Raw genomic sequence first — 25341 nt, 5'->3', positions numbered from 1 at the left:
GCCCGAATTGCTTCGAGAAAAGGATGGTACGGCCGTGCCGCTTTTTTTTTTGCTCGACTTGGCGGGGGCACTGCCGTGCCCCCAGATTATTCGGTGCTAGAAACCTAAATTTAGATTCTGTTATTGCAGGCCTACGCTAGGATAGATTTATTAGACACTAGCTGCGCTCCGCGGTTTCACCCGTGTGGCTCCGTTCCTGTTGGCCTTAGCCTTCCTCGATAAATGGTCTATTTAACACCGAAAGAATTTTTAAAGTCGGACTAGTAGTTCTTCAGATTGGCGAGTTCAAACAAACAAACAAACTTTTCAGCTTTATAATATTAGTAAATAACTAAATACATAGTAAAGATTAGTATAAATTCCTTATTGGACCAATAAAGATTTATTATTATAATGATTATTGAACCAATAAATCTACATTAAAACCATTTTGGTTTTAAATCACGGAAGCACACCTACATCTACATTGTTAAATTTTATAGTAGCTGGGCGTAGACTTATTTTTTATAAATAAAAAATAAAAGGTTGAGGTTAACTTTTTGCATTAGACGTTATATTGCAAATAAATTTGATACTAAATGTATTTAAAATCATATTATGCAGCCTTGCAGCAGTCACCTAAAAGAACACAACAATTACATATCAATTTTTTTCAGTCTGACGTTATTACTTTTGTACTTTTATTTCATAAAATGTAGTACTATATTTTAGTAAGGTCACTAAATACTACCTTAGGGAGGCAAAAATCTCATCTGACACGGATTCATGGTTATCGACTAGTTACTATTAATTAATAAAATAAAATATTATATATTAAAATTAATAAAATAAAATCGTAATTATATTAAAATTAATAAAATAAAATCGTAATCACGGAACGTTGACACCGCGGAAAAAAACATCATGTAAGAAAAACATGAAAACATATTTTTTTTTAAATCAATAAACTATTTTTCCAATAAGCTATTGTATTATTTACATCGAGTTCATTGTTAAATTATGTAAAATAAATGAATTCTTCGATTGTGTTAGTATTTACTTAACTTCCGCGTCACCTTGTCTAGTTTAACCTTTTAACTTTAAAATGTCTTTAAAAAAAAAGATAGATTTTATTTGTGTGTGTCTGTTATTTCTATCCAGCCATTACTAAACTAGGATAAAATAAAACATCCTGCCACGAAGGAATAATGTAGCTCTGTGCAAGTGAAATAATTTTTCAATCGAGCGGTTTCGGAGCTTATTTAACACATACAAACACATTTTTTTTATTGAGAAGCATAGATTTGTCTTATAGACGAACATATTCTAACAGTTATACAAAAATCAAGTTCTGTATTATAAACCTAATTGTTAGATGTTAGAATGATTCGAGACTATGTAGATGAGAATACAGATTTTTTTTTAATTCTTAACATTTAAACTGCATCGCCTTTGAAATCACCAAGTTGAAAACAGTGCGTCCTAAAGTCAATGGGGCCGTATTATGATCTCTTATTTCCAGACAGTTTACACCGTGAATTTAACTGACTAACTAGCCATGGCAAATTATTATGGTATAACATGAAATTGCCAGTCAATTCAGGGCGTAAACTGTCTGGAAATAAGAGGTCATAATACCTACGATCCCTGTTCGATGTAATGAAAGGCGCTGATCTACAAAGCATATAATATTTATATGACTCTCATATACGACTATGGGAACTATTGTTCAGGATTATCAGAATATCGCGTGAGGGAACCATAAGCTTGTTGTTTCTGGCCATTTTTACGATCAGCATGAATTAGTCGTTTCGTAATTCATCTTATAAGATTCCGTGTTTTTCTTCAGCACAGATTACTAAATGGTAACTAGGTACGTAAATAAGAGGTTGCTCAAAGAGTAATCCAATTGTATCTGCTATTTTTATAACAATTGGCAAGAGCATGCAAAATTTAAAATCAAATATTATAAGCAAGACAAATATAGCTGTCTATGAATAAACTACGACAACCAAATCAAAACGTCCAACATGAAACAAGAATGATAAAAATATGAAAAAAAAATGACGATTCTGAAGACGAACAGGTTATAGTTTTTAATAAGGTTAAATAATGTCACAGGAAAAATTGCAAAACCTTTCGGATATTTTAAAAACGATTCTTCGTTATTTATGTAAATTCGTACAATATGGCGTGGTATTTATTGCGTCGTTATTCCGTACATAGGAGCGATTGACAGAAAAAAGAGCGTAGTGCCGAGCACACGTGTCAGAAGTGAAACTTCTTTGAAAAGATTACAAACATACTAAAATCGTCGCCTTACTCCATGACATGACGCGACCTTGAAATTTTCGAATTTTCTCAACGCGTCTAAAGAAGTTTCACTTCAAAGTGACCCCACGTGCGTCGTTTGCGCAGCGTATCTCATAAATAATTAATTAATTATTGTCGAATAGCGGCCTACAGTGGGAGACGATAGCAGACGATCGCCAAGAGTACATTGATCTTGTGCCCATAATGTATTGGTGATATCGTCCATTGGAAGCTGAGCGATAAGCGATACGCCTAAGTCAAAGTTCTTGAACCTGTCATTATATTACGCTTAGCTCAGTATGTGTTTCATGATTCAGATTTTGAAATGAGATTGTGAAAAAAAAGTAATTGTAGCACGTTATATATTTTGTTATACTTTAACGTGATCACAACACAAATAATCGATGTAAATTAGGCCGTCAATAAGCCACGGAGTGACTATAAATGCGACATAGCTTCACTTCTTCATAGCTTGAAGGAATCATAATATCAGTCAATATGGCTAAATAAACAATACGTAAAATAAGGTGAACAACCGAAATTGCAACATGAAGTTCAAGCTAATTCACACTTCAAAAACAATAAATAAATTTATTGCAAAAGCAAGTCGAAGTAGCACTATGCTGCTAATAAAGTTTTTGTCTACTTTATTATTTTAATAACAAAGCCTTACTCGATTTGGGTCTTAAAATTATCGTTAATTATTATCAGTGTGAGTGCGTTTAACATTTATATGTCATAGGCATCAGAAGGTGCTTTAATCCTTGGCGAATATTCTGCGACTGTTATCTCCATAAACTATATTCCCAATTAGCATATCTACAAGTGGTGTACAAGTCTGTATTTCGCAGACGGTGACTAATACAGAATCGTGCAATCCTACGCAGCATCTTGACTCTCGAGCGACTCCTCACAATTGCTTTGTTTATAGTTAAGTGTATTTAAATTAGTATTTCTTATTTTTAACCGGTATTTTTTTATTTTGATTATCCGTAGATATTTTATACTGGTTTTTGAAAGTGAAATCTCTTTTATGCTCATTTAAAAACACATTTATTTGTCACTTGTAAATAAAATAATAATTTTTCACTTTGACAAGGTTGGTGTTTATCACCATCATATTCGTTATGCTCAAGGATCTAGTTTGGGCACAGATTAGATGGTTTGGGCTCAGTTGGCCCAACAAATTATACAGAACTTTATATTGATTCGGAAAAAACTTTCTCATCTCAAAAAGTAAAAAAAAAAAACATCAACAATAAGTATGTCATCCAAATTACTTTGCTACCACTTTTCAACTGCCGTGATAGTGAAAGTTTATTCAAAATCGGTTCACGAGTTAAAAAAACGACAAAAACAAAACAAAACTTGTTTTTTGAAGTGAAACTTCTTGAGGAGCTTTGAGAGTAAAATTTCAAGGTCGCGTCATCGCAATACCGTCACGTCATGAAGTAAGGCGACGATTCTGGTATCTTTGCATCTTGCCAACGAAGTATCACTTCTGACACGTGTGCTCGGCAGTCGGCACACACGATTTTTTTTTCTTTGCATTGAAGATCGTGAATTTACATATTATTTTATATAAAGTCAATGTTTAAGAACAGCAATTTGTTTGGCAACAGCAACTTGTTTGATGTTTAATAAATAATAAATATTAAATACGCATTTGGATTTCAACGCCTTATCTATTATTCCCTTTGTAACGAGGCTATACTTTTATTACCTAAGGGCAAAGAATATGTAGTATTTAGTATCTAAGGAAAACATTGAAAATCAATGCTACATATATGTATTTCAGTTTTCACGCGCTCTCGGTTTCACCTTATGTAAAAACTACGCACAATAACTTACACATTTTTAACCCTTTTTTAATGTTAAATAATTATAACGGATTTAAAACGAGATTTATTCTTTACAATTACTTATGTATTTACATGTATTCATTTGTAGTAAGTAGTAAATGTTTGACCACGAGACTTCGACTATCTATGTACATTATAAATTGCATCCATATCGGTGACATGTTTTCGTCATGAAAGCGTAACAGACATACAAAGTTTCGCATTTATTATATTACTAGCTTCCGCCCGCGACTCCGTCCGCGCAGATGTCGGTCTTCGCGTGGATGGTCTCCATTTTGAGTAACTCTGACAATGACATCTTAGAGCGTATACGCACTATGCGGGTAGCCGCATTGCGGGTAGCCGTCCGGCTGACCGCAAGCACAATTATGTACGTAATATTCATTTCTATGCGCACTGTGCGGTCTGCGGTAGCCGCATCGCAGTGCGCATAGAAATGAATATTACGTACATAATTGTGCTTGCGGTCAGCCGGACGGCTACCCGCAATGCGGCTACCCGCATAGTGCGTATACGCTCTTATATGTAAATATCTATTGGACCCAAATACGGCTAGGCCTATAATAATACGCAACGTGTGTTCGCGGTTCTACAGAACAATGTCTATGGATAAAACTGAAAAATTAAGATTATTTTTTTTTCTACGTATTTTTCCAGAATAAAAAGTATCCTATTTTACGCCCAGGATAATAAGGTATAATTATACCAAGTTTCATCGAAATCGAACCGTTAGTTTTCACGTGATGTCTTCACATACAGACAGACAGACAGACAAAAAAATTTTTAACCACATATTTGGGTTTGGTATCGATCCAGTAACACCCCCTGCTATTTATTTTTTCAATATTTTCAATGTACAGAATTGACCCTTCTACAGATTTATTATACAGGGTGTACCAAAAAGTAGTGATGAACGGAAGCTGAGAGGTAGAGGACCTAGAGGGCTATCCGAATCACCCCCATGTATGTTATGCGATTTTTCGTATTTTCGGAGTTATGACGATTTTTTCAATTTTTCACCTATCGCCGAGTACGATGATATTTTCACTCATGCTGACGTCAATGATTGCGGAAGATGCTTGATTTTTTTTGTGTGCTAAGCTGAAAGATAGGCCAATTCAGTATGGTAACATTTACTATCGTTAGATCTTTGAATGGAATAAAAAAAAGAATTAAATGGCAAGAAAGATAAAATTACCCAGTATGTTCACCACTTCAAGGGCCCGTAAAAAAACAAAATCACATAAAAAAAGTTTTCCGTTTGACTCTTAAAAACTTGCTCTATCTATCAGATAGCTACCCTGAAAATTTCATTTTATTATTCAGAAGGCTTCAATCGAAAAATTTAAATCTAAATGTGGTAAGTGCAAAAATTGAATTAACATGATGATCATTAAAACCAATAAATAGGTGTTTAATTACCAGAAATTTTTAAAATAACCCCGCTGTTGCTCAATGCAAGTGCGACATCACCGTAAAAAGTTGTCTTTTAAATGTCTGAATGCCTTTTTATCATTTTTAATGGTTTCTTCTGCTACTATGAATTTCCGGGTTATTTCGTCCAAATTGTGGCAGTCTCTCGTCTTTGTAGTATCCCCACGGAAAAAAATCAATAGGGTTTATGTCCGGGGACCGCGCAGGCCAGGCTAAAGGGCAAAGATACCCTGAAAGATGGATTGGTCGTTGCAGCCTGCGCATGCGCCGGTGACGCCTGCCTTAAAGCCTGGCCTCCACGGTCCCTCGACCTAAACCCCATTGATTTGTTTCAATGGGAATATTAAAAAGACCTCGGCTACATGAGAGAATGCCACAATTTGGACGAAATAACCCGGAAATTCATAGTAGCAGAAGAATCCATTAAAAATGATAAAAGGGCATTCAGGCATTTAAAAGACAACTTTTTACGGTGATGTCGCACTTGCATTGAGCAACAGCGGGGTTATTTTAAAAATTTCTGGTAATTAAACACCTATTTATTGGTTTTAATGATCATCATGTTAATTCAATTTTTGCACTTACCACATTTAGATTTAAATTTTTCGATTGAAGCCTTCTGAATAATAAAATGAAATTTTCAGGGTAGCTATCTGATAGATAGAGCAAGTTTTTAAAATTCAAACGGAAAACTTTTTTTATGTGATTTTATTTTTTTACGGGCCCTTGAAGTGGTGAACATACTGGGTAATTTTATCTTTCTTGCCATTTAATTCTTTTTTTTATTCCATTCAAAGATCTAACGATAGTAAATGTTACCATACTGAATTGGCCTATCTTTCAGCTTAGCACACAAAAAAAATCAAGCATCTTCCGCAATCATTGACATCAGCATGAGTGAAAATATCATCGTACTCGGCGATAGGTGAAAAATTGAAAAAATCGTCATAACTCCGAAAATACGAAAAATCGCATAACATACATGGGGGTGATTCGGATAGCCCTCTAGGTCCTCTACCTCTCAGCTTCCGTTCATCACTACTTTTTGGTACACCCTGTATGTAAGTACCTATAGATAGATTAGCTGGATGATTTTATTTATGGTACAAATTTTAATAATTATGATGCTTTCAGACAGCCTTGGGCGTCTGAGTAAGGAATCCACGACCTATGTTCACATTTATTACATTTTCTTTCTTCTCTCTTGTACAATCTAATTAATATATTATTTTATTCCTTTTGTATTGTCATGTTATCACGTAGCCCTGAAGCTATAAGGCCACTAATTTGGAGAATATCGTTTGTTTTTCCCTTGGTTTTTCCTATTAGACATTGCGATGTTCATTTTGATTAAAAACAAATAGCAACGAAAAATAATAATACTTGTAGCATTATAATTGCTTGTCTGATTAGCTTTATATTATTGTTATACAATATATAGTGTTGGGAAGTGATAAAAATACATATATATATATATATATATATATATATAAGGGATAAAAATACAGTATTTCACATGTTTATTTTATCACATGCTGCAACTACAACAATTAAATTATTTTATCGTTAATTACAATTATAAAACATAAATATGAATTTAAAATTCGTATTTAAATTCGTGCGTGGTTTTAACGAAGTAGCAAATTATAAATTAGTTTTACTCTAACAGTGCATTTACTTCAAACGAGCGAATGCTCAGTCTCACTAACCCCACTATGTCAAATTCTTTTAGTGTAAACAGGCGTAGAGCATTATTGCGTTGTTCTTAGTGCGTTAAAAGATTCTATGCAATGTTCTAATACTGAACAACACTGAATACGAGTTTTCGTTAACACTAAAAGATCACGAAAGAATGCTCTTGCAGTTATAGCTCTAGCTCTATGTTCGTTTGATGCAAATGCATCATAATAGAGTGAGTGACCTTTGAGATCTATTTATAACCATTTATTAACAGTATCAATAATTATTCTAGGACCTAGATCATTAAATACAATGTATTTGTATAATTTCTATCTTTTTATCAACGGCACGTGTATTTTTTTGCAAAAAGTAATTTATTGTAACCTTTAGCTTTGCATCCATTTGCATTGTAATAATCTATAAAGTAAGTATAAATTAATATTCATGATATTTTATACAATATAATGTAGTCACAAATTAATGAAAGTTTGTGTCTTAACCGAGTTACTAGAAAAACAACATGGTATCGTATTGAATATAGTTAGTTAGAGCATATAAGTTTCAAATCTGCAAAGTTATAAATATAATACAAAATTCTTAAAAAAAGTAGATTTAAATAAAAATAACTATACTAAATGAATTTGAACAGCGATATCTTAATTAGCATTCTCAAATATCGATTATCCTAATTGACTGAAAGATTAACCTAATTATTAAGATGGCAGATATTTTACCCATTAATCTAAAGCAGAATCTAAATCTTAATCAGATTAATTTTATTAAAAATAATATGTTTTTTACCTCATTCTATTCATTTAAAATAACTTTTTCCTTTTTGTAACTGATCTTTGTCGCCCATCCATGTAGTGTATAACTTTTAATTCGTTTTTTTTAGAAAATTTTCAGTGATATTTAAATTCGTTAATATTCAAAAGTTCGTAAGAGTTAACGAGACATGCTATCGCGACATCTTGCTGATCCCCTCTCCCCCTTTTGAAGACAATACGTTAGTTTACTATTACGCTATTGCATAGCTTTTATCTCAGACTTTGAGCGTAGCGACCGAATGTAAAAATTCCGTAACGAAAAAACCTAACACCCCCCACTCAATGGTTATCCAATTATAGTTATCAGTTAAAATCTACTACGCTAATCGATTGTACGCAATTAAAAGTTCATAAAGTTAACAAATTGCTTTAGATATAAATTAGAGCAGGCTCCAAGGAGATGTTCGTTTGCAAAAATAGCGGACCTAAATCTGACTTCTGATATATATTGTATAGATCCCAGACATCCTATAGACAGATGTTGCCAACCAGTTTTGTGGTCCCCCTCCCCCCAACCCGGTAATTAAATATGGCATACAAAGAAAAAAATAAAAATTTCCAAAACATGCCGTGTGGGGTATCAAATGAAAGAGCTTATTGAGTAGATCACGAATATATAGCATACTATAACATTTCTTACACTTTCTCTAAGATTTTTTAGAAAATTTACGAAAATGCTCCATTTTTGAGTTAACTTTAAACCACTATAGATTGAAAACTCATGAATATATTTTTTAAATTATTATTTTAAATAATTAACAATAGTCCATTGTTTACGATTCAATAGTTCGTAATATATGTGGTGGATTTGATGACCCCACAAAATGTTTTAAATTGCAAGGCGCAACTTTCACTGAAGTTACCGATTTGAAATCACACAGAGGCTGATTCAAGAATGTTCTGCCATATTTTTCATTCTGTCAAACACAACGACAGTGCAGAGATAATTATTCTAAGCCCTGACACCGATATTTTTGTATTAGGCCTTTATTTCTGGCATAAACTTGAAAATATACTCGCCATCTTTGAATGCTCCCCCCACTCCCCCATGCAACTATTTCACTGTACGAACTATTGAATCGTAAACAATGGACTATTGTTAATTATTTAAAATAATAATTTCAAAAATATATTCATGAGTTTTCAATCTATAGTGGTTTAAAGTTAACTCAAAAATGGAGCATTTTCGTAAATTTTCTAAAAAATCTTAGAGAAAGTGTAAGAAATGTTATAGTATGCTATATATTCGTGATCTACTCAATAAGCTCTTTCATTTGATACCCCACACGGCATGTTTTGGAAATTTTTATTTTTTTCTTTGTATGCCATATTTAATTACCGGGGTGGGGGGAGGGGGACCACAAAACTGGTTGGCAACATCTGTCTATAGGATGTCTGGGATCTATACAATATATATCAGAAGTCAGATTTAGGTCCGCTATTTTTGCAAACGAAACTCCACTGAGAGTCCGGTCTAAATGCTGATACCAGTTATTAATATATTATTATAACAATTTAATTAGTCAGAAGGCCACAAGGCACAATTAAATTGTGCCACTCAAAAACTGAAAAAATGATATTTATTGACTGCTGGCTACAAAATCAACAGCACCGATTTTTAATAAAATTCGAAATGTCAAAAAGGTGATTATTTTTACTCATTATCGCTCAGACGAAAACTAGGGAATAAAAAATGATAATATATAAGAAAACATGACACACAAATCTGTTTTTTTTTTCAAAAGATCTATTCTTTTTAACACCACCTAAACCACATACCTGGTAAAACTAAGTCGGTTGGACGCCAGTATCTCCGGCAGCGTGCCCCACAGGGTCTGGTGCAGCGCCCTCACCGGCGCACCCCACCAGCTCGCGTGCCAATACCGCACTGTGGACGACACGCAGCAGTTCACACCTGGAGGAGAGAGGTTACAGAACATTCTGGAATACTAGTTTGGAAGACTAGGCGATAGTTCATAAAGCCATTCAGATGTGAACGATGGAATAGTACCTACTAAATACCATAATAATTTACCATTTAGATTTTAGATAAATACTCAAATCTCAGGAAAAACAGATTGAATATGTACGTAGTTTGAAATATAAGACACGCACAGACAGCTTCAAAACAATTGTTCTTTTACTGCTCTTTTCAATTTATTTTCTTAAACTCTCCAGAATTCCTATAGGTTCTTTACTATACTCACCAACACAGATGACAAAAGAAATGCTTTTAATATGCCTATCTACGTGTTGATGGTGGACTAAAACAGATCTCTTCAATAGTTATACTTCTAGTTATACTTCATACCTAACCATCACTAAAACTTATTTTAAAACCTCTGACTCTCCCAGGTTCAAGACCTAACACGCATATCTCTTTAAGGCACCAAAAATCCTTAAAATCAGTACCAACACTACATTCCTTTATCCCACATTCCCAACTGACCCCTCAGGTTCAAGACTACCCGCCCTTGACGAGCCGTTACTCAACAATGGAGTATAAAAAGAAAACAGTTCTCACGCCAAGTCCCGAGAGTGCCATTCGTTGCACAACCCGGCTCGTGATTGCACACGTGTTGCAAGTAGGTGTAATATTGTATTTAGAAGCCAATTTTATTCATTTTTTTGGCTTAGCAGGAAAGAAAGAAAAGTACGCAAGTACGCACGCTATGTATTTAGCAGTACAATATGCGTGACACAAACTTATTTCGAAACAAAATAATAATAGTTAAAAAAAACTAAAAAACACGCTTTTTATAGAAAACCGAACTAAAAAATAGAAAATTTTTATCAAATTAGTGTATTGTCATCGGTCCTCAATAAATCTACAAAGTTTGAAGGAAATCTGGCCGTTTAAAGTGGGTCAAAATCGTGCCCAAAGAAGTCGGTTACAAACATACAGGTGAAGCTAATATAAAGCGTGTAATAAAAATTAAAACAGAGATGCAGTAATTTTTTTGACAAAATACGAAACTGCCTATCTTACAAGTATCAGAAGTAGATCAAATTTAAACAGGACCACATGGAAGGCACTAGCTTTCAAATATAAAGCTCATCATCCAAATTACATAACAATAACAAAAAAAGGATAAGTACCTATAGTCGAATGAAGACCCTCTTCTTATTTAAAAAGTCGATTGATAAGAAACAGAAATGCAAACATAATGCATTTTAATATTTATAATAAACTAGCTTTCTACCAGCAGCTTCGCCCGCGCTGTCAAAGAAAACCCCGCATAGTTCCCGTTCCCGTGGGATTTCCAGGATAAAACCTTTCCTATTTCCCGGGATAAAAAGAAGCCTATGTCCTTTCTCGGATATCAAAATATCTCTATACCAAATTTCATGCAAATTGGTTCAGTAGTTAAGGCGTGATTGAGTAACAGACAGACAGACAGAGTTACTTTCGCATTTATAATATTAGTATGGATAAGGATAAAATTGGATGCCAATAACATATCAGAATAATGCTTTAAATTTTTTATTTATTTATTTATTTATTTTTACATACATAGATTCCTTACAGCTATTTGTATTACAATATTTATAATTAAAAAATATTAATATATTAATAATTATATTAATTTTTTTATTTATATTAAATTTTTTAGCTAGCACTAATGGAATGTGTGATTTATTATACTACAGATAGGTGTAATCCATACTAATATTATAAATGCGAAAGTAACTCTATCTGTCTGTCTGTTACTCAATCACGCCTAAACTACTGAACCAATTTTCATGAAATATGGTATGGACATATTTTGATACCCGAGAAAGGACATACGGACGGACTAATTTTTATCCCGGGAAAATGACGCAATCCACGGGAACGGGAACTATGCGGGTTTTTCTTTGACTGCGCGGGCGAAGCCGCGGGCGGAAACCTAGTAAAATATAATTTTATTTCCTAATTTATCATTTATCATAGTAGGGGAGCCCAGGATGCTAAATGTGGATTTACTCGAGCGTCACGGGAACCTATTAGAATTGGTAGATTAGACCATAGCGAGAAAAAAAGGTCCTATGTATAATGTTTTCACTTTTAGCGGTGGGGAAGGGTTTTTTGATTTTTTTTAATTTAAAAAAGAAAAAAATTGGCTTGGAAATACTCAAGCGCGTTAGATATTGATATTTTGCATGCTCCAGGACGTCACTGAAAAAAAGTATACGTTAATCTGACGATTTAAGTGGCGATTTAATCGCTATGAAGAAAGGGTAAAAAATTAAAGTAATATTATTCGAGCGCGTCAGATTAATATATGGGGGGGTTAATTACAATATAAGAAGTCCCCATTTCGCTAATCTGACGATTCGAGCTCAACCTTAGGGAATTATGGATTATTCAAATTTTCCAGCGGGGCCCCTGAGCGCACCCACCAACCATAACTGCTCATATTGACTAGAGGTACTAATGAATAGCTAAGGTACCGTCCCTTATAGTAATCTGACGCGCTCGAGTAAATCCCAAAATCCCCTCTTGGGCTCCCCTACTATCACAATGATATATGTATATTTAACTAATGCCAATTATGTCACACTGCAAAGGACAAATAAATGCTCGGCAATGGACAAAACATTTTATAAATTTATAGTGATAAAAAATGTATTTATTATACTGTTTGTATCCCAAATAAATGATAAATACGTACTACATACTATACACAACTTGAACTTCGACGTTACGTACGTTACTATGTTCATAATTTTGATACAGATTACTAAATTTTGATAATTTATAATCTGAATAAATTTGATACTAGTCTAGCATCTGTGAGAAATCTCGTTCTCACCCGATGACTCTTATTTACCATACAATATGCATTAAATAAATTATCCTTAGTCGCAGAAAAACTAATGCATAATAACATGGTGCATATGTCCTTCAAGAGTCCCAAGAGAGAGATTTCCCAAAACACTATACTCAATTCGATTTAATTATTCATTCCTTAAGTGTTTTGTATTTTAGGTGGTTCAGGCATTTAAAAGCGAGTTAATAATCATTACCTGCAATGTACCGGCATAACGACATAACCAATTGTCGAATATTTATGAGAAATAACAACTTGGGAATTTTAAACCTTATCGTGATGTATGGAAGTTCAATTTTCGAAAGCCTTCGCTTGGACGTTGTGAATATCTTCAAAATACTTACGATTTTGATCTTTATCCGCATACATAATAATACCATTTTTCACTCAAAACTTAATTGTATGGATACCATAACAAAGCAGAGCTCAAACGATTCTGAACCTTACAACAATAACGTCAAAGTTCACTTTCCAACTTTCAAACCAAAATGACACATGCACCAAGGCATCGAATAATGTAGGATTGTCGACCTTACCACCATATCCTATAGGTTCATTCTCCAGCAGCTTGAAGGTGAACGGTATGTGTACCCTCTGCATGAGAAGCCTCGGCGGCTGCATCGCCCGCGGCCACGTCTCCTCTCTCCCCTCCCCTACTATTCCTATGACCTCCATGTTTCTGGAACAATCGAGAAGGTAATCATAAGATTGAATGGTGAGTGGAATGGATGGTAGGCACAGACTTGTATCAAGTATAAGGTAGCCGTTCACCCTAGGTCTGCCTAAAAAACATTCGGTCTATTTCATGCAATAATGAAATAATCGAGCTGTCTACTATCGAAAGAATTTTCAAAATTGTATTACCCAAATAACCATAAAAATGTCCTCTCTAGAATTAGTGTACGTTGTCATTTGGTTTAAATCACAGATAATATATAGGTACTTAAATATCTTTCTAAGATTCCTAATTCTTATATCTTTCGAAATGAATAGCATCATCATAAATAACTTTATCTAGAAGTATGATCAGTATAGCGGAGCACATTTGGTAAAATTCCTGGCAAATGTATTTGATCCCTACATCGACCAAACCCTACATTATAAGATGTATTTTATTTTGTCTTGATGAAAAACCTGATTTTATTGAACTGTATTATATAATCAGCTATTCTTGGGTTCATTTAATTATGCATTCATTATCACTGCACTGGTCATTGCTTACTTATAACTTATAAGGTTAGGCTTCTGCCTTTCTTGTAATGTTGCCTTTCTCAAATTCCTAATCTGCACTTTGTTTTATCATATAAAACTTTTAACACGCGAATAGACGAAGCAGTTAAAATTGTTTGTTGGTTCGTTTTTTTGTTGTAATTGAAGATTGGTTTGAAGTAGTTGCACGTACATACTCTCTGATGTTTATAAACACCACCTTGTTTATAAACAACTGTGGAAGGAAACATTTTATTCAGGTTACTCGTAAGTGCAACCTCGGGTAGACGTTCATAAACTCATATTTATTATTCAGTAAAGTGTGCGAGGCTTGAGCTTTTTATGATGGACGAAAGACAGAAGCTATTCGTCGTTTCCCTTTAGTCTCCTTTCTTTAACCGACTTCAAAAAAAGGAGGTGGTTATCAATTCAGCCGGTATAATTTTTTTTTAGAACGATCAATTATGTCATGTGACATGTCGTACTCAAAATTCGTTCTTATTAGCAATTGGGAATTTGAATAGTCATTTTTTTTATTTAAACTACGGATTCTTAATATGTAGTATGTACTACTTCGAACAAGTAGAATCTATGAGGAATTCGATAGTTACTATATCATGTTTTATTTACATATTTCTTATAACACGAATGAATATACCTATTCGTATTATACCAATCTAGATCCTAGATACTAATCCTGACTAAATGTCAATTCAGACGGTTGGTTATGATTCCGGGTGAACGCTTTAGTTGGCCTTAGTTAAAGTTCCGTGTGAATCGATAACTTACTTATAATGCTAGATTAACAATGCTTAAGTTTAAGTACTAGTATAGTATTATAGTACATGTGGTTTAAGTAAACACGTTCTTTGCGTGTACTAACGATTGACATTTATAAATGAAGTATAGACAAAAATACAGTTTAAGATTAGGGTTGCCAAACATTTATATGAGGGATTGGGTTATTTTTTTTTACAAACGCAGTTTTGTAAACTTCCAAAAGAAGAATACAAACGCAGTTTAGTAAACTCCCAAAAGAAGAATAACTAAATAAGGAAGACGTTGTTATAAGTTTGTAAATATTACTTTAAAAACTAAGGCAAATATTTTTCTTACTTATGCTGATTGAAATACGCAGAATATATTTCTTTGTTACCTACTTTGCAGATAATATTGTATAGAGCTGGTTTAAAAGTTAATACATTTTGATGGGCGAGTATCAATATCGATTGAAAGGCAGAACGGATGTGAATAATGAGCATAAATATAAATGAAATGATTCGATTAGTTTTATGGTTAGTGACCCTATTATATGAGAGGATATAGATACCCTATTGCATGGGTTGTCGTCTGGAAAAATATCGTGTTCAACATTATTCTTATATGTCTATTATGTGTGTGCAAAATTACACGTGGCATACCGCATACGTATAGTATAAATGTTTGTATTGGCCGGACATCGGTCGGTTAGCAAAACTACGAACTAATGTCCGTAGTGTAGTTTTGACCAATGGGCAGCAGCAGTATATACTTAATTAATAATTAATAATTCTGCCAATATGAAATACAAACTGGCAACCCTAAATTAGATATCTTTGCAGACGCCTATTGCATTGAGTTTCGAATGAGCCCTATTAAAGCAGACACAAGGTGCGTCTCTTTAAATGGCATTAGTGTTAAATTACGTGTATAGGCACACGAAAATAAACTCAAGATTTCTCTAGTAAATGTAGGAATGTTGGATTTACTTTTAGGACAAAGATTAAAATTAGTAACTAGATCATTTAAAAAATATAAAAATAGACACATATACTCTTTATTTGCTTAATCTTATTATCCCTCTAAAGGTGAAACCTTTGCATATAACTTTCTACATTTAACGCATGTCTATAGATATAAAGGTGTACCGCGCAAACTTCTTTTTGTAAAGTAGGTGAGAGGCTTCACTTCACAGTCTTAATATCGCAAGCATAAACACTGTAGTGCAGATTGCGGGGTACTCCGTCGTGTCGTGAAATTAACGAGAAATCCCAGAGGTCATCTTTGTTACGACTAACCTAAATTTAGACTTGTGAAATGTACCAAATGGAGCTGTGGAATTTTATCTGTGCTTTGAGATATATCTACGGGCTGCTGATATGGGCAGTGTGAACTTTGCACCCGAATTAAAAAAAAAACACAACATTTTTTGTGTTCAATTGAAAGATTTCGAAATGTAGTAGTAGTAAGTAGTGAACTTATTTTTTTTGTAGTTGTGCCAATTTTTTATAGGCACCAAAAAAAAAGTTTTCCCCCGAAATTACAAAAAATATTTTTGTCCGGTTATTTCTTATTGAACACAAAAAATTTGATTTTTGTTTCCAATTTCACATAACTAGCCGCTGATATGCTTATCCCGTACACTCTTCTGTGTCATAGTTTGATACTGATAACAAACCAGTTAGGACTCTTGACTAATTTATTTGTTGTCAAAGTGATAGAGGGCTTAGAAGTAATTTAAGTGTTTGTAGTGCGAGTTAAATATCTCAAGCCACATGGAACTTTCCACCTCCTAATTCGTCCCTTTATCATTTTGTTTATGGCCATGCGTCAGACGGTAGGGAATGTTCCTATACTAAGGTCCATTTTTAAAGGTTTAGAAGTTTTGATGATAAAACGGAGCTTACTTTTTGTTATTTTTTTTTTAATTTTCGCAAAAACCTAATAAAGATTTGTTATGTAATTTATAACACAAAAGTGTTAAATTATAATGACATAAATAAAATGGTGATATATGTATGTACATATCACTACAAATAATAAATTCAATTTAATTTTTTTTTTATTTACTTACAGTTAAAAAATCGACACTTCTAACAAAAGAGCATCCAAATCAGTTCAGCGATTTAGACGCCAAAAGCCGAACGGAAATACTTTCGCATTTATACATATTACTAGCGACCCGCCCCGGCTTCGCACGGGTGCAATGCTGATACTAAAATAATACACTACAGAAAAATTGTGAACGTTGTATAGGTATAAAAATATAGCGGCCCGCTCCGGCATCGCACGGGTATAAAATACATAGCCGGGCGGCCGCAAACGCTACGTCCCGCAATTTTTAAATCTGTAATATCTTCGAAAATATTCACTTAAATCATACGGTGTAAAGGGCCATATAGATCTATATTAAATGAACAATGTATCCATGGTATTTAATTGGTTAAGGATTAATGCTGTATTGGTTAAAATCGCTTCGAAAATTAGCCATTATTTGTCGTAAAAAGTAAATGACAAAAAAAAGTTATTGTGGGTTATCCATAAGAGATAGACATATACCATCGCGGACTTTTCTGTAGACCTTTTCAATGTGTATAATACTTAGTACATTATTTTGATAAAACTCGTAGGGTTCAGCCTGCGTTTGCAATGTAAGCGGAATAAATGTAATTTTTTACGACATCACATTAGAAACCTCAAAAATAACAGTACTTCTCCACTACTTAATGGATCTTATTATACATATAAACCTTCCTCTTGAATCACTCTATCTATTAAAAAAAACCGCATCAAAATCCGTTGCGTAGTTTCAAAGATTTAAGCGTACAAAGGGACATAGGGACATAGGGACATAGGGACAGGGAAAGCGACTTTGTTTTATACTATGTAGTGATGAGAAATTAATGAACTTAGGAATAATAATTTAAAAAATATAGGTATAAATTGTGAATAATTGCCTTGAAAAAGGTGTACTATTGTCACACTATTGTTCAGAAATGTTAAATGCACAGGTTGAATGCATTTAAACACCGTAAAGACAGATGAACATTTAAAAGCCGCGTATCAAAACATTTAGAATTTACAGTAACTAGATAAGAAAACAACACAAACACGGACGATTATAATGGTGAATTGAAACTGTGTAAATAACTTTTATATTGCATAGCTTCTATCGCGGGCCTTGAGCGCGGGGACCGAATCCAGAAATTCAGTAACGAAAAACCTCACGCTCCCCACTCCGACGGGCGCGGAGGTGTGGCTTGAAGGCATAGCATGCAATAAGCTTTACCGCGGCAGTCCCCGAGTGCTACACGTCTTTTTTATTTATTCCAAGCATCGAGATAGTATGTAGTAGTACATATATCTCGATGATTCCAAGAGGAAAATTTATTGACCTTCCCAGCGAGTCCAAAATTGAAATGGAAATACAGAACAGATTTTGAAATATGACAACCACGGTACCGATTTGCAAGAAAAGTTCAAGATATTTTGGACAAAGTATATACGATAGTTTTTATCCCGTTAATCGCACAATGAATGGACGATCTCTATCTAGAAGTAATAAGCAATAAATAACTTATAATACCTTCTCGCAGTAGCCCCCAGAAGTCTATCATGGCCGAATTTAGTGAGGGGGAAATATTTAGTATTTACTTTTGTTTGATTTTACGTGAATATTTACACAAGCTGTGCCCTGCGGTTTTACAAAAAGTGCCTCGCTTCTATTGGCGTGTTGATACATATAATATAACTTAGTCTTTCTCGATAAATGGACTAACTAAAACTAAAAAAAAAAAATTCAAATCGTACCCGTTCTTCCTGAGATAAACTCGTTCAATCAAACAAACAAACTCTTCAATAATATAAATTTAGGAAATTAAAGTGTTCGTAACGTCGCGTCGGGTTAAATAACGAATTATCGCGTTAAATATCCGGTAAATAATTTGTAAATGGAAAAATATTTTTTTATTCGTATAACCACAGGCTAGCGTCAAGTTCAACAAGTGAAGGTACGCAATAGGGTGTCAAGGATGCAAACGGCGAAACACCGGTTGATGCTGTTTCGCAACTGTGATTGTGGAATATTTGGAATAGCGCGCCGGGTATTATAAATCTTGTACTATGTGTAAATCTGTATGATCTTGTTGGGCTGAATTTTACGCGTTTTTAATGATTAGAATTTTGGTTGAAAATAGCGGTACCTACCTATTAAAATATTTTTTATTGACTCCCATTTTTTTGTATTTTATTTCATAATCATTAATTTTAAGGAGGTGAAATAGAAGTTATGTTTATTTAAAACATACACTTTTACACATTAATTAAATATACGCAAAGCAAGAAAATCCACGGGTGAACACTAGTGCGCCACAAACAAAAGAGCATCTAAAAACTCAACCTGTCATACCAACAACAGAAAGTACCTTTACATTTATGGAAAGTTGGTTAAAAACAAAAGGCATCTTAAACACAACCACAAGGCATTGACCTGTCTCTACAATTGGACATGCATATCATATTATAAGTGACGGTAGCAAATTACTATGAACTAAAATTTACACAATATTTGAGAAGTGTGAATTTGCTAATAGTATTACAAACCTATATGAGAAAGTGGTCAGATTTTGTTACCATTTATTATTACGGTATATATATATTTATTATTTCACTCAAAAAGTATTAAACCATTTAAAATAATTAACATTAGAGTTATGTTTACTGCATTATTAAAGGACAACTAACTTGTCTTGTATATAAAGAAGAAAGTAACATTAACTTTAAATGTAAACAGATTTTTAATCATGTTATGCATTAATCAAAATTATTTATTAATTATGTTTATTTTAAGTTTTAACTAATGATGATATTTTTCTTAATCTATACTATAATATTTATATATAGCTAAAGAGTTTGTTTGTTTGAAAACGCTAATCTCAGGAACTACTGGTACAATTTGAAAAATTATTTCGGTGTTAGATACTTAGTCCATTCATTGAGGAAGGCTATATAATATCATCACGCTAAGACCAACAGGAGTGGAGCAATGCCGGTAAAACCGCGGGGCACAGCTAGTCCTGTATATAATTCTTGTGTCACATTGCTAATTGCCATATTGATCAGAACAGGCTTCTAGGACTTAAAAATTTTCTAGGAATAATATTTATTCAGTAAATCTGAGAATCCGTTTTAATGCATTTATATGTGTTAAGGATATCATGACAGAAATATGTTTGCGAGGTCAACTACCTAGTCATTTTAAATAAAATTTTAGAATATGTATTCTCATTAAAATTTCTTCATTTACAATGATAAAAGCATTTATAATTGTAAATGTAAATTATTAAGATATGGGTTTAAATGAAAACAGCGATTACTTAAACTGATTTTATATTGTATCCAGAAGCACATAACACATTGCCTTTACACACCGCGTACAAGAAAGAAGAAGGAACCACAGACAAAATACAGTGTTGCCAATTCAAGTTAAATTTTCTATATACAGTGTAAACTCTATATAACGACACTCCATTTAACGTCAAACTCCGTATAACGTCAAGATTTCTCGACTTTGGTTGGTTTATATTGTTGTCTATACAATAATACACTCCATATAGCATCACGCTCACTCTAATTAACGACCACAATAAGACATTACCACTAGGAACTAGGACTAGGTTGTACTGACTAAGTTGCCGAAATCAATGAAAATGTAGTTGTGTACATTCTTTTTTACTGACATACCGAAGATTCTCAGAAATACAGTCGTAGAAAAATAAAGAAAAATTCTGCATGCCGAAGAAAATGGACGATCTGCCAAAAAATTGAAGAAACCTCAATATGAAGACCTTGATCAAGCGATGATAACATGGTTTCATAGGCAATGTCAAAATAATATTCCTGTCTCGGGACCAATCATGCAATTTTCCCTTTCTCTCCATTTAACGACCACTCTCTTTAACGTCGAAAAATGCACGGTCCCTTAAGTGACGTTATATAGAGTTTACACTGTATATCTAATATAAATTTTTTGTAAATGCACTTGCAATTAAAATTAATTTATATCCTAGGCCACCTGGGTTTTGTAATAACATAAATTCATTAAAATTTCAATGCCTACTAACCACTGGCTTATGAACTAACCAGTTATAATTTATGTAAAAAACGTTATTTATTATTTTATTAAACACAAAAAATAAGGTTTTAAACACAAAGTATGGGTATAAGCGCTAGGTAACAAGAGAACAAGATTCATAACAAAATATAATCTTGTTCATTTCATTATTTTCTGAATAAGCATAAAGTGGGGTAAGGGGTAAGGGTATGCATTATACATATCTGTTTCACTGATCGATTTTCTTTTAGGGACAAGTAGGTGATCATCCTTCTGTGTCCTACCAGACAAAGAAATTTTTTTTTCTTCGTCTCCTCCGGGAATCATACCCAGGACCCCTCAGTGCTACGCTCACGCGTCAACCACTGTACCATGGAGGCGGTTGAATAAGCATAATAAAGACTTATAATTAACTTCTAAAAACAATTCAACGGAAACATTAGATATTTTGGAATTTTTATCTTTTACTTAAAAAGTGCATAAACTTGTTTTTAATTGTAGACTGTAGTCATTATATCAATTGAACATTTGTTTTCATTTCTACAGAAAAATACTGGTTTAAGAGCTGTACAATTTATGTTTAGGATATTAGAAAAAATATGCAATATTTTAATAATAATTATTATGTACATTCAACTGCATTAAGTAAGATGTTGAGCTTTTATTTTTTATTCATATTTAATTTGATTAATAATATTAAAATATTTTTTACAAGTTTTTACATATGTACTCTGTTAGGTTTAAGAAATAACATCATATAATAAATATAATGAGCTAATAAAACTAATTGTCGTTTTGTCAGCAATATGTATTGAATAAATTAACTATTTAGCCATTTACTAACATTTTTTTAGTATTAAAAGGCTATAGTAATAGATACCTTAGAAATAATTACCTTTGTATATCACATGTTAAATAATAATAAAATAGAAATAACTTCTGGAATGGATAAAATATAAATCATTAAATTATATACCTAATCACATTACATATCTATGTAAGTAATATAAAATGTAAAGGTAATCAAATGCATAGTATTGTGGTACTGTTTGATTGACACAAAACAGCTGTTTTTAAAATAATATATTTGTGAGGTTATGTGTCACATTAACTTGTGTATCTTTAATATTCCTATTCTGAATATAGTTTCCAATTAGAGTTAAAGATACAGGATTCTTAGGAAATAAATATCAATTCACATACTTTAAAAGTTAACTGTCTGGTCATCAATAATCATATAACTTATCACAAAAACAAACTGGACGATTTTTAATTTCAGAAAACAAATGTGTAGGCGTTAACAATATTGCATTGTACTATTGATGATCACATGATTCAATTATGTATGTTCAAATGAAAATATCCAATAAGAATGTCCCTATGTGCTCAGAGGTATTGTTTCAGCTTAATGTTATGATAAAACTATCTATAATAAAAATATACAACACTAACCTGAGAAGTATGACTAGCATGACAAATAGCGCTATCAAAGCGCCTATCATAATAAATATGTTAGGCAAGTCGGCTAACGTCAAGCCTGTGGATCCCATCTTGCCTTTCTTATCACAAACAAAACACAGAAAAGTACGAGAAAGTACGACCACTGCACATCAGCTCATCGCTCGCACACAACACTACAATACCGTACCGTCGACATTGCCAAAATGTTTTCAACGAATATAGTGTTTATTTCGTCAATAATACGCTATATCCACAGTTAGCCAACTATTTTACGCAATTGCATCAATATAATATCGTTTAACCTTGCCGATAACGGATCGAGTTAACGGTGTTTTGATTGTGTGTAATCAACAAAAACATTATCATTGATCGAAATAGAAAACAACGTCGCGCTCACGTACCGCACCTCACTGCGACGTTTGACAGAATGAAAATAGAATGAAATGGAACAACGAAAGATCGAGTGAGAACGGCTGATAGCTGATTGTGATTAGCGAATGCGATGCGATTACAGTTCTTTAGTATTGCCAGTATACTAACTCAAAATTGCACGAATCATAATCTTCGCTTAGTTTTTAAATAGTAAGCATTTTGAACTGAACTGTATAAAACAATAAACTTAAATAATAATACAATAAAAATAAACTATAAATTTAATCGTAATTTCAATAGTAATGTCATTCAGGCGTTGTATGTTAGGAAATATCGAATAGATACTATTTATAGGTCTGCTTTCTAAATTGTGACAAGAAAGTTCGGTCACAGAGAAGTAGCTTATTATAGTGGCTATAAATATGTTCTTGAATTATGAGAAATTTTTAAAATGTTTTACCCACAAATCATGAAAAGTATTTTATTAGCAGCAATACCAAGCAGTCTGTTCATTTTGACAGATATAGTCTGCCACAACTTTGAACTCAAAGATCTTTGCACTCAGCGTAGACAGAGAATCTGTCTACGGCACTCAGCATGTACCGGATTGGAACGAGATAGAAATATAAATAAAAAGCGGCTGAGATAGAGAGGTAACTATTCTCCGTCAGATGTTTCTGTAGTATTGACTTAGGTATATATAAGACATTCGCTCTTTAATTTTATCTGCTGCATAGATTATAATATATGTTTTTAATAGAAAGAGTGATTCAAGAGGAAGATTTTAGTATATAATTATTTTATTATGTTTTAGACAAAGCGGGCGAAGCCGCGGGCGGAAAGCCGTGGATCCTTAGCGTGGATATGGCGTGGATCCCATTTTTATAAGACTCATGGATCATGTACAATGTACATCACAAACCAAATATTATTATATCTGTGATCTTTGTCTGTGATGTACATAGTATTAAATATAGAACGGTTAAAGAGTTTTTGAAATCGGTCCATTAGTTCATGCTGTTCATGACATAGAAAAAGAATGAGATTTAAATAAATTGATCAATCTTATTATTATTACTTTAATTTGAATAGAAATGTCCTTTAAAATTTTTATTTGTAAGTACATTGAAAATAGCAACCAACGGAAAAATTTAACAAAAAAAAATTACAAGCCACCACTACCACATGACTACCACATGTAATACTTACTAAATATTAGAACTGACTGAACTGTGTAAAACATAAATTAACGGCTACCAATAATAATAGGTTATTGTTGTTTATGTGTAATTTAACGGTAGACGGTAGGTAGTTCGTAATATCGAAATTGAAAATATAAATATAGGTTGAAAATGTAGGTCTATCGTTAGAATTGCTTTACGTTTGTATTATTCCATCAATCGTACTATAATGAATGTCAGGGCGGGCCAAAAGTATTTTATAAAATTAAAAGAATAAAAACATAGGTACATATAATTATTGTTTTGAAGGAGAGTGAAAATTATATTGCACGCCTCATAAGCGAAGCGTTGAGGTGGGTACTACTGTCACTTCGCGCAAAACATCTGATTTTTCAAACTTAAAATGTCTTTATGTATCATACATTGCACTTGTAAGATAATACATACACACACATATTAAGAAAAAACACTATTTTTAACATTCATGATATTTTTGATGTCATTTTTGTTATATAAACTAGTTAAAAAACAGTTTAAAAAAGTTCTGTCTTGGACGTCCGTGTGTCTGTATGTGCGGATCCTTTTTCTTGTTAACACGATAGCGACCGAAATACTTTACTAATCGAGTCTTTTTTTTTCTCTTACGCTTGAGTATGCTCAGGAATAGAACCCTTTCATTTTTCAGGGTCTGATTCGATGTGGTTTAATTGTTATTAAATAAACAAAAATAATAATTAATAAATATTTATTAAAAAAAAATTATGAGGCGTGCACTTTTGGATTTTCCAAATTATTTCCTAGTTTATTGCCTAATCTTGCACGCCTTGCAGTCACTGTAATTGCAAAAACAATAAAGACAAACACAGATTAACTGTTTAATCCAACAAGAAAATATATTATAAGGACTTATTTTAACATCTGAATCTATTTTTATTTTATACTAGCGGTCCGCCCCGGCTTCGCCCGTGGTACATATGAAACGTTGACCGATTCTCAGACTTACCCGATATGCACAGAAAATTTCATGAGAATCGGTCCACCCGTTTCGGAGGAGTATGCGGACTAACATTGTGACACGAGAATTTTATATATAAGATAATCGTCCTAATTTTGTGAGCGATGTTACGGCATTCCACCAGTCCTAGTTATGTCGCAACCACAGTCGCAACTAACATATAATTTAAGCCAAACTGAGATTATTTTTCTTTGCAACGTTGAGCATAGAATAAAGTTATATAACTACAAAAATAATTTTCTGCAATAAACGTTCAATTTCACCATTACTTAGCCCTACCACTGCGGTTGTCATGTACACAGGCTAACAGAAACTGTAAACAA

General features: G+C 33.1%; 1 protein-coding gene across 1 annotated transcript in view; it reads right to left on the bottom strand.

Annotated features, from left to right (window-relative positions):
• Positions 1-22905, bottom strand: part of LOC149900855 (cell growth regulator with RING finger domain protein 1-like) — a 37431-nt gene extending 14526 nt beyond the window's left edge. Inside the window, exons 1-3 of the mRNA XM_090112435.1 lie at positions 22442-22905; positions 13446-13588; positions 9875-10010 (exon numbers count right to left, since the gene is read on the bottom strand). Coding sequence (XP_089968561.1) covers positions 9875-10010; positions 13446-13588; positions 22442-22539 — 377 coding nt within the window. The 5' untranslated portion in view covers positions 22540-22905. The remainder of the gene's footprint in view (positions 1-9874; positions 10011-13445; positions 13589-22441) is intronic.
• Between the last annotated feature and the right edge of the window lie 2436 nt (positions 22906-25341).

The sequence above is a fragment of the Colias eurytheme genome, chromosome 18 (assembly GCF_061535395.1).
Source record: "Colias eurytheme isolate Ceu_HAF_F1 chromosome 18, ilColEury1 Martin Lab GWU primary, whole genome shotgun sequence".
NCBI lineage: Eukaryota > Metazoa > Arthropoda > Insecta > Lepidoptera > Pieridae > Colias > Colias eurytheme.
Note: the sequence above shows the minus strand (reverse complement) of the source record. Positions and strands in the feature narration are given on the sequence as shown.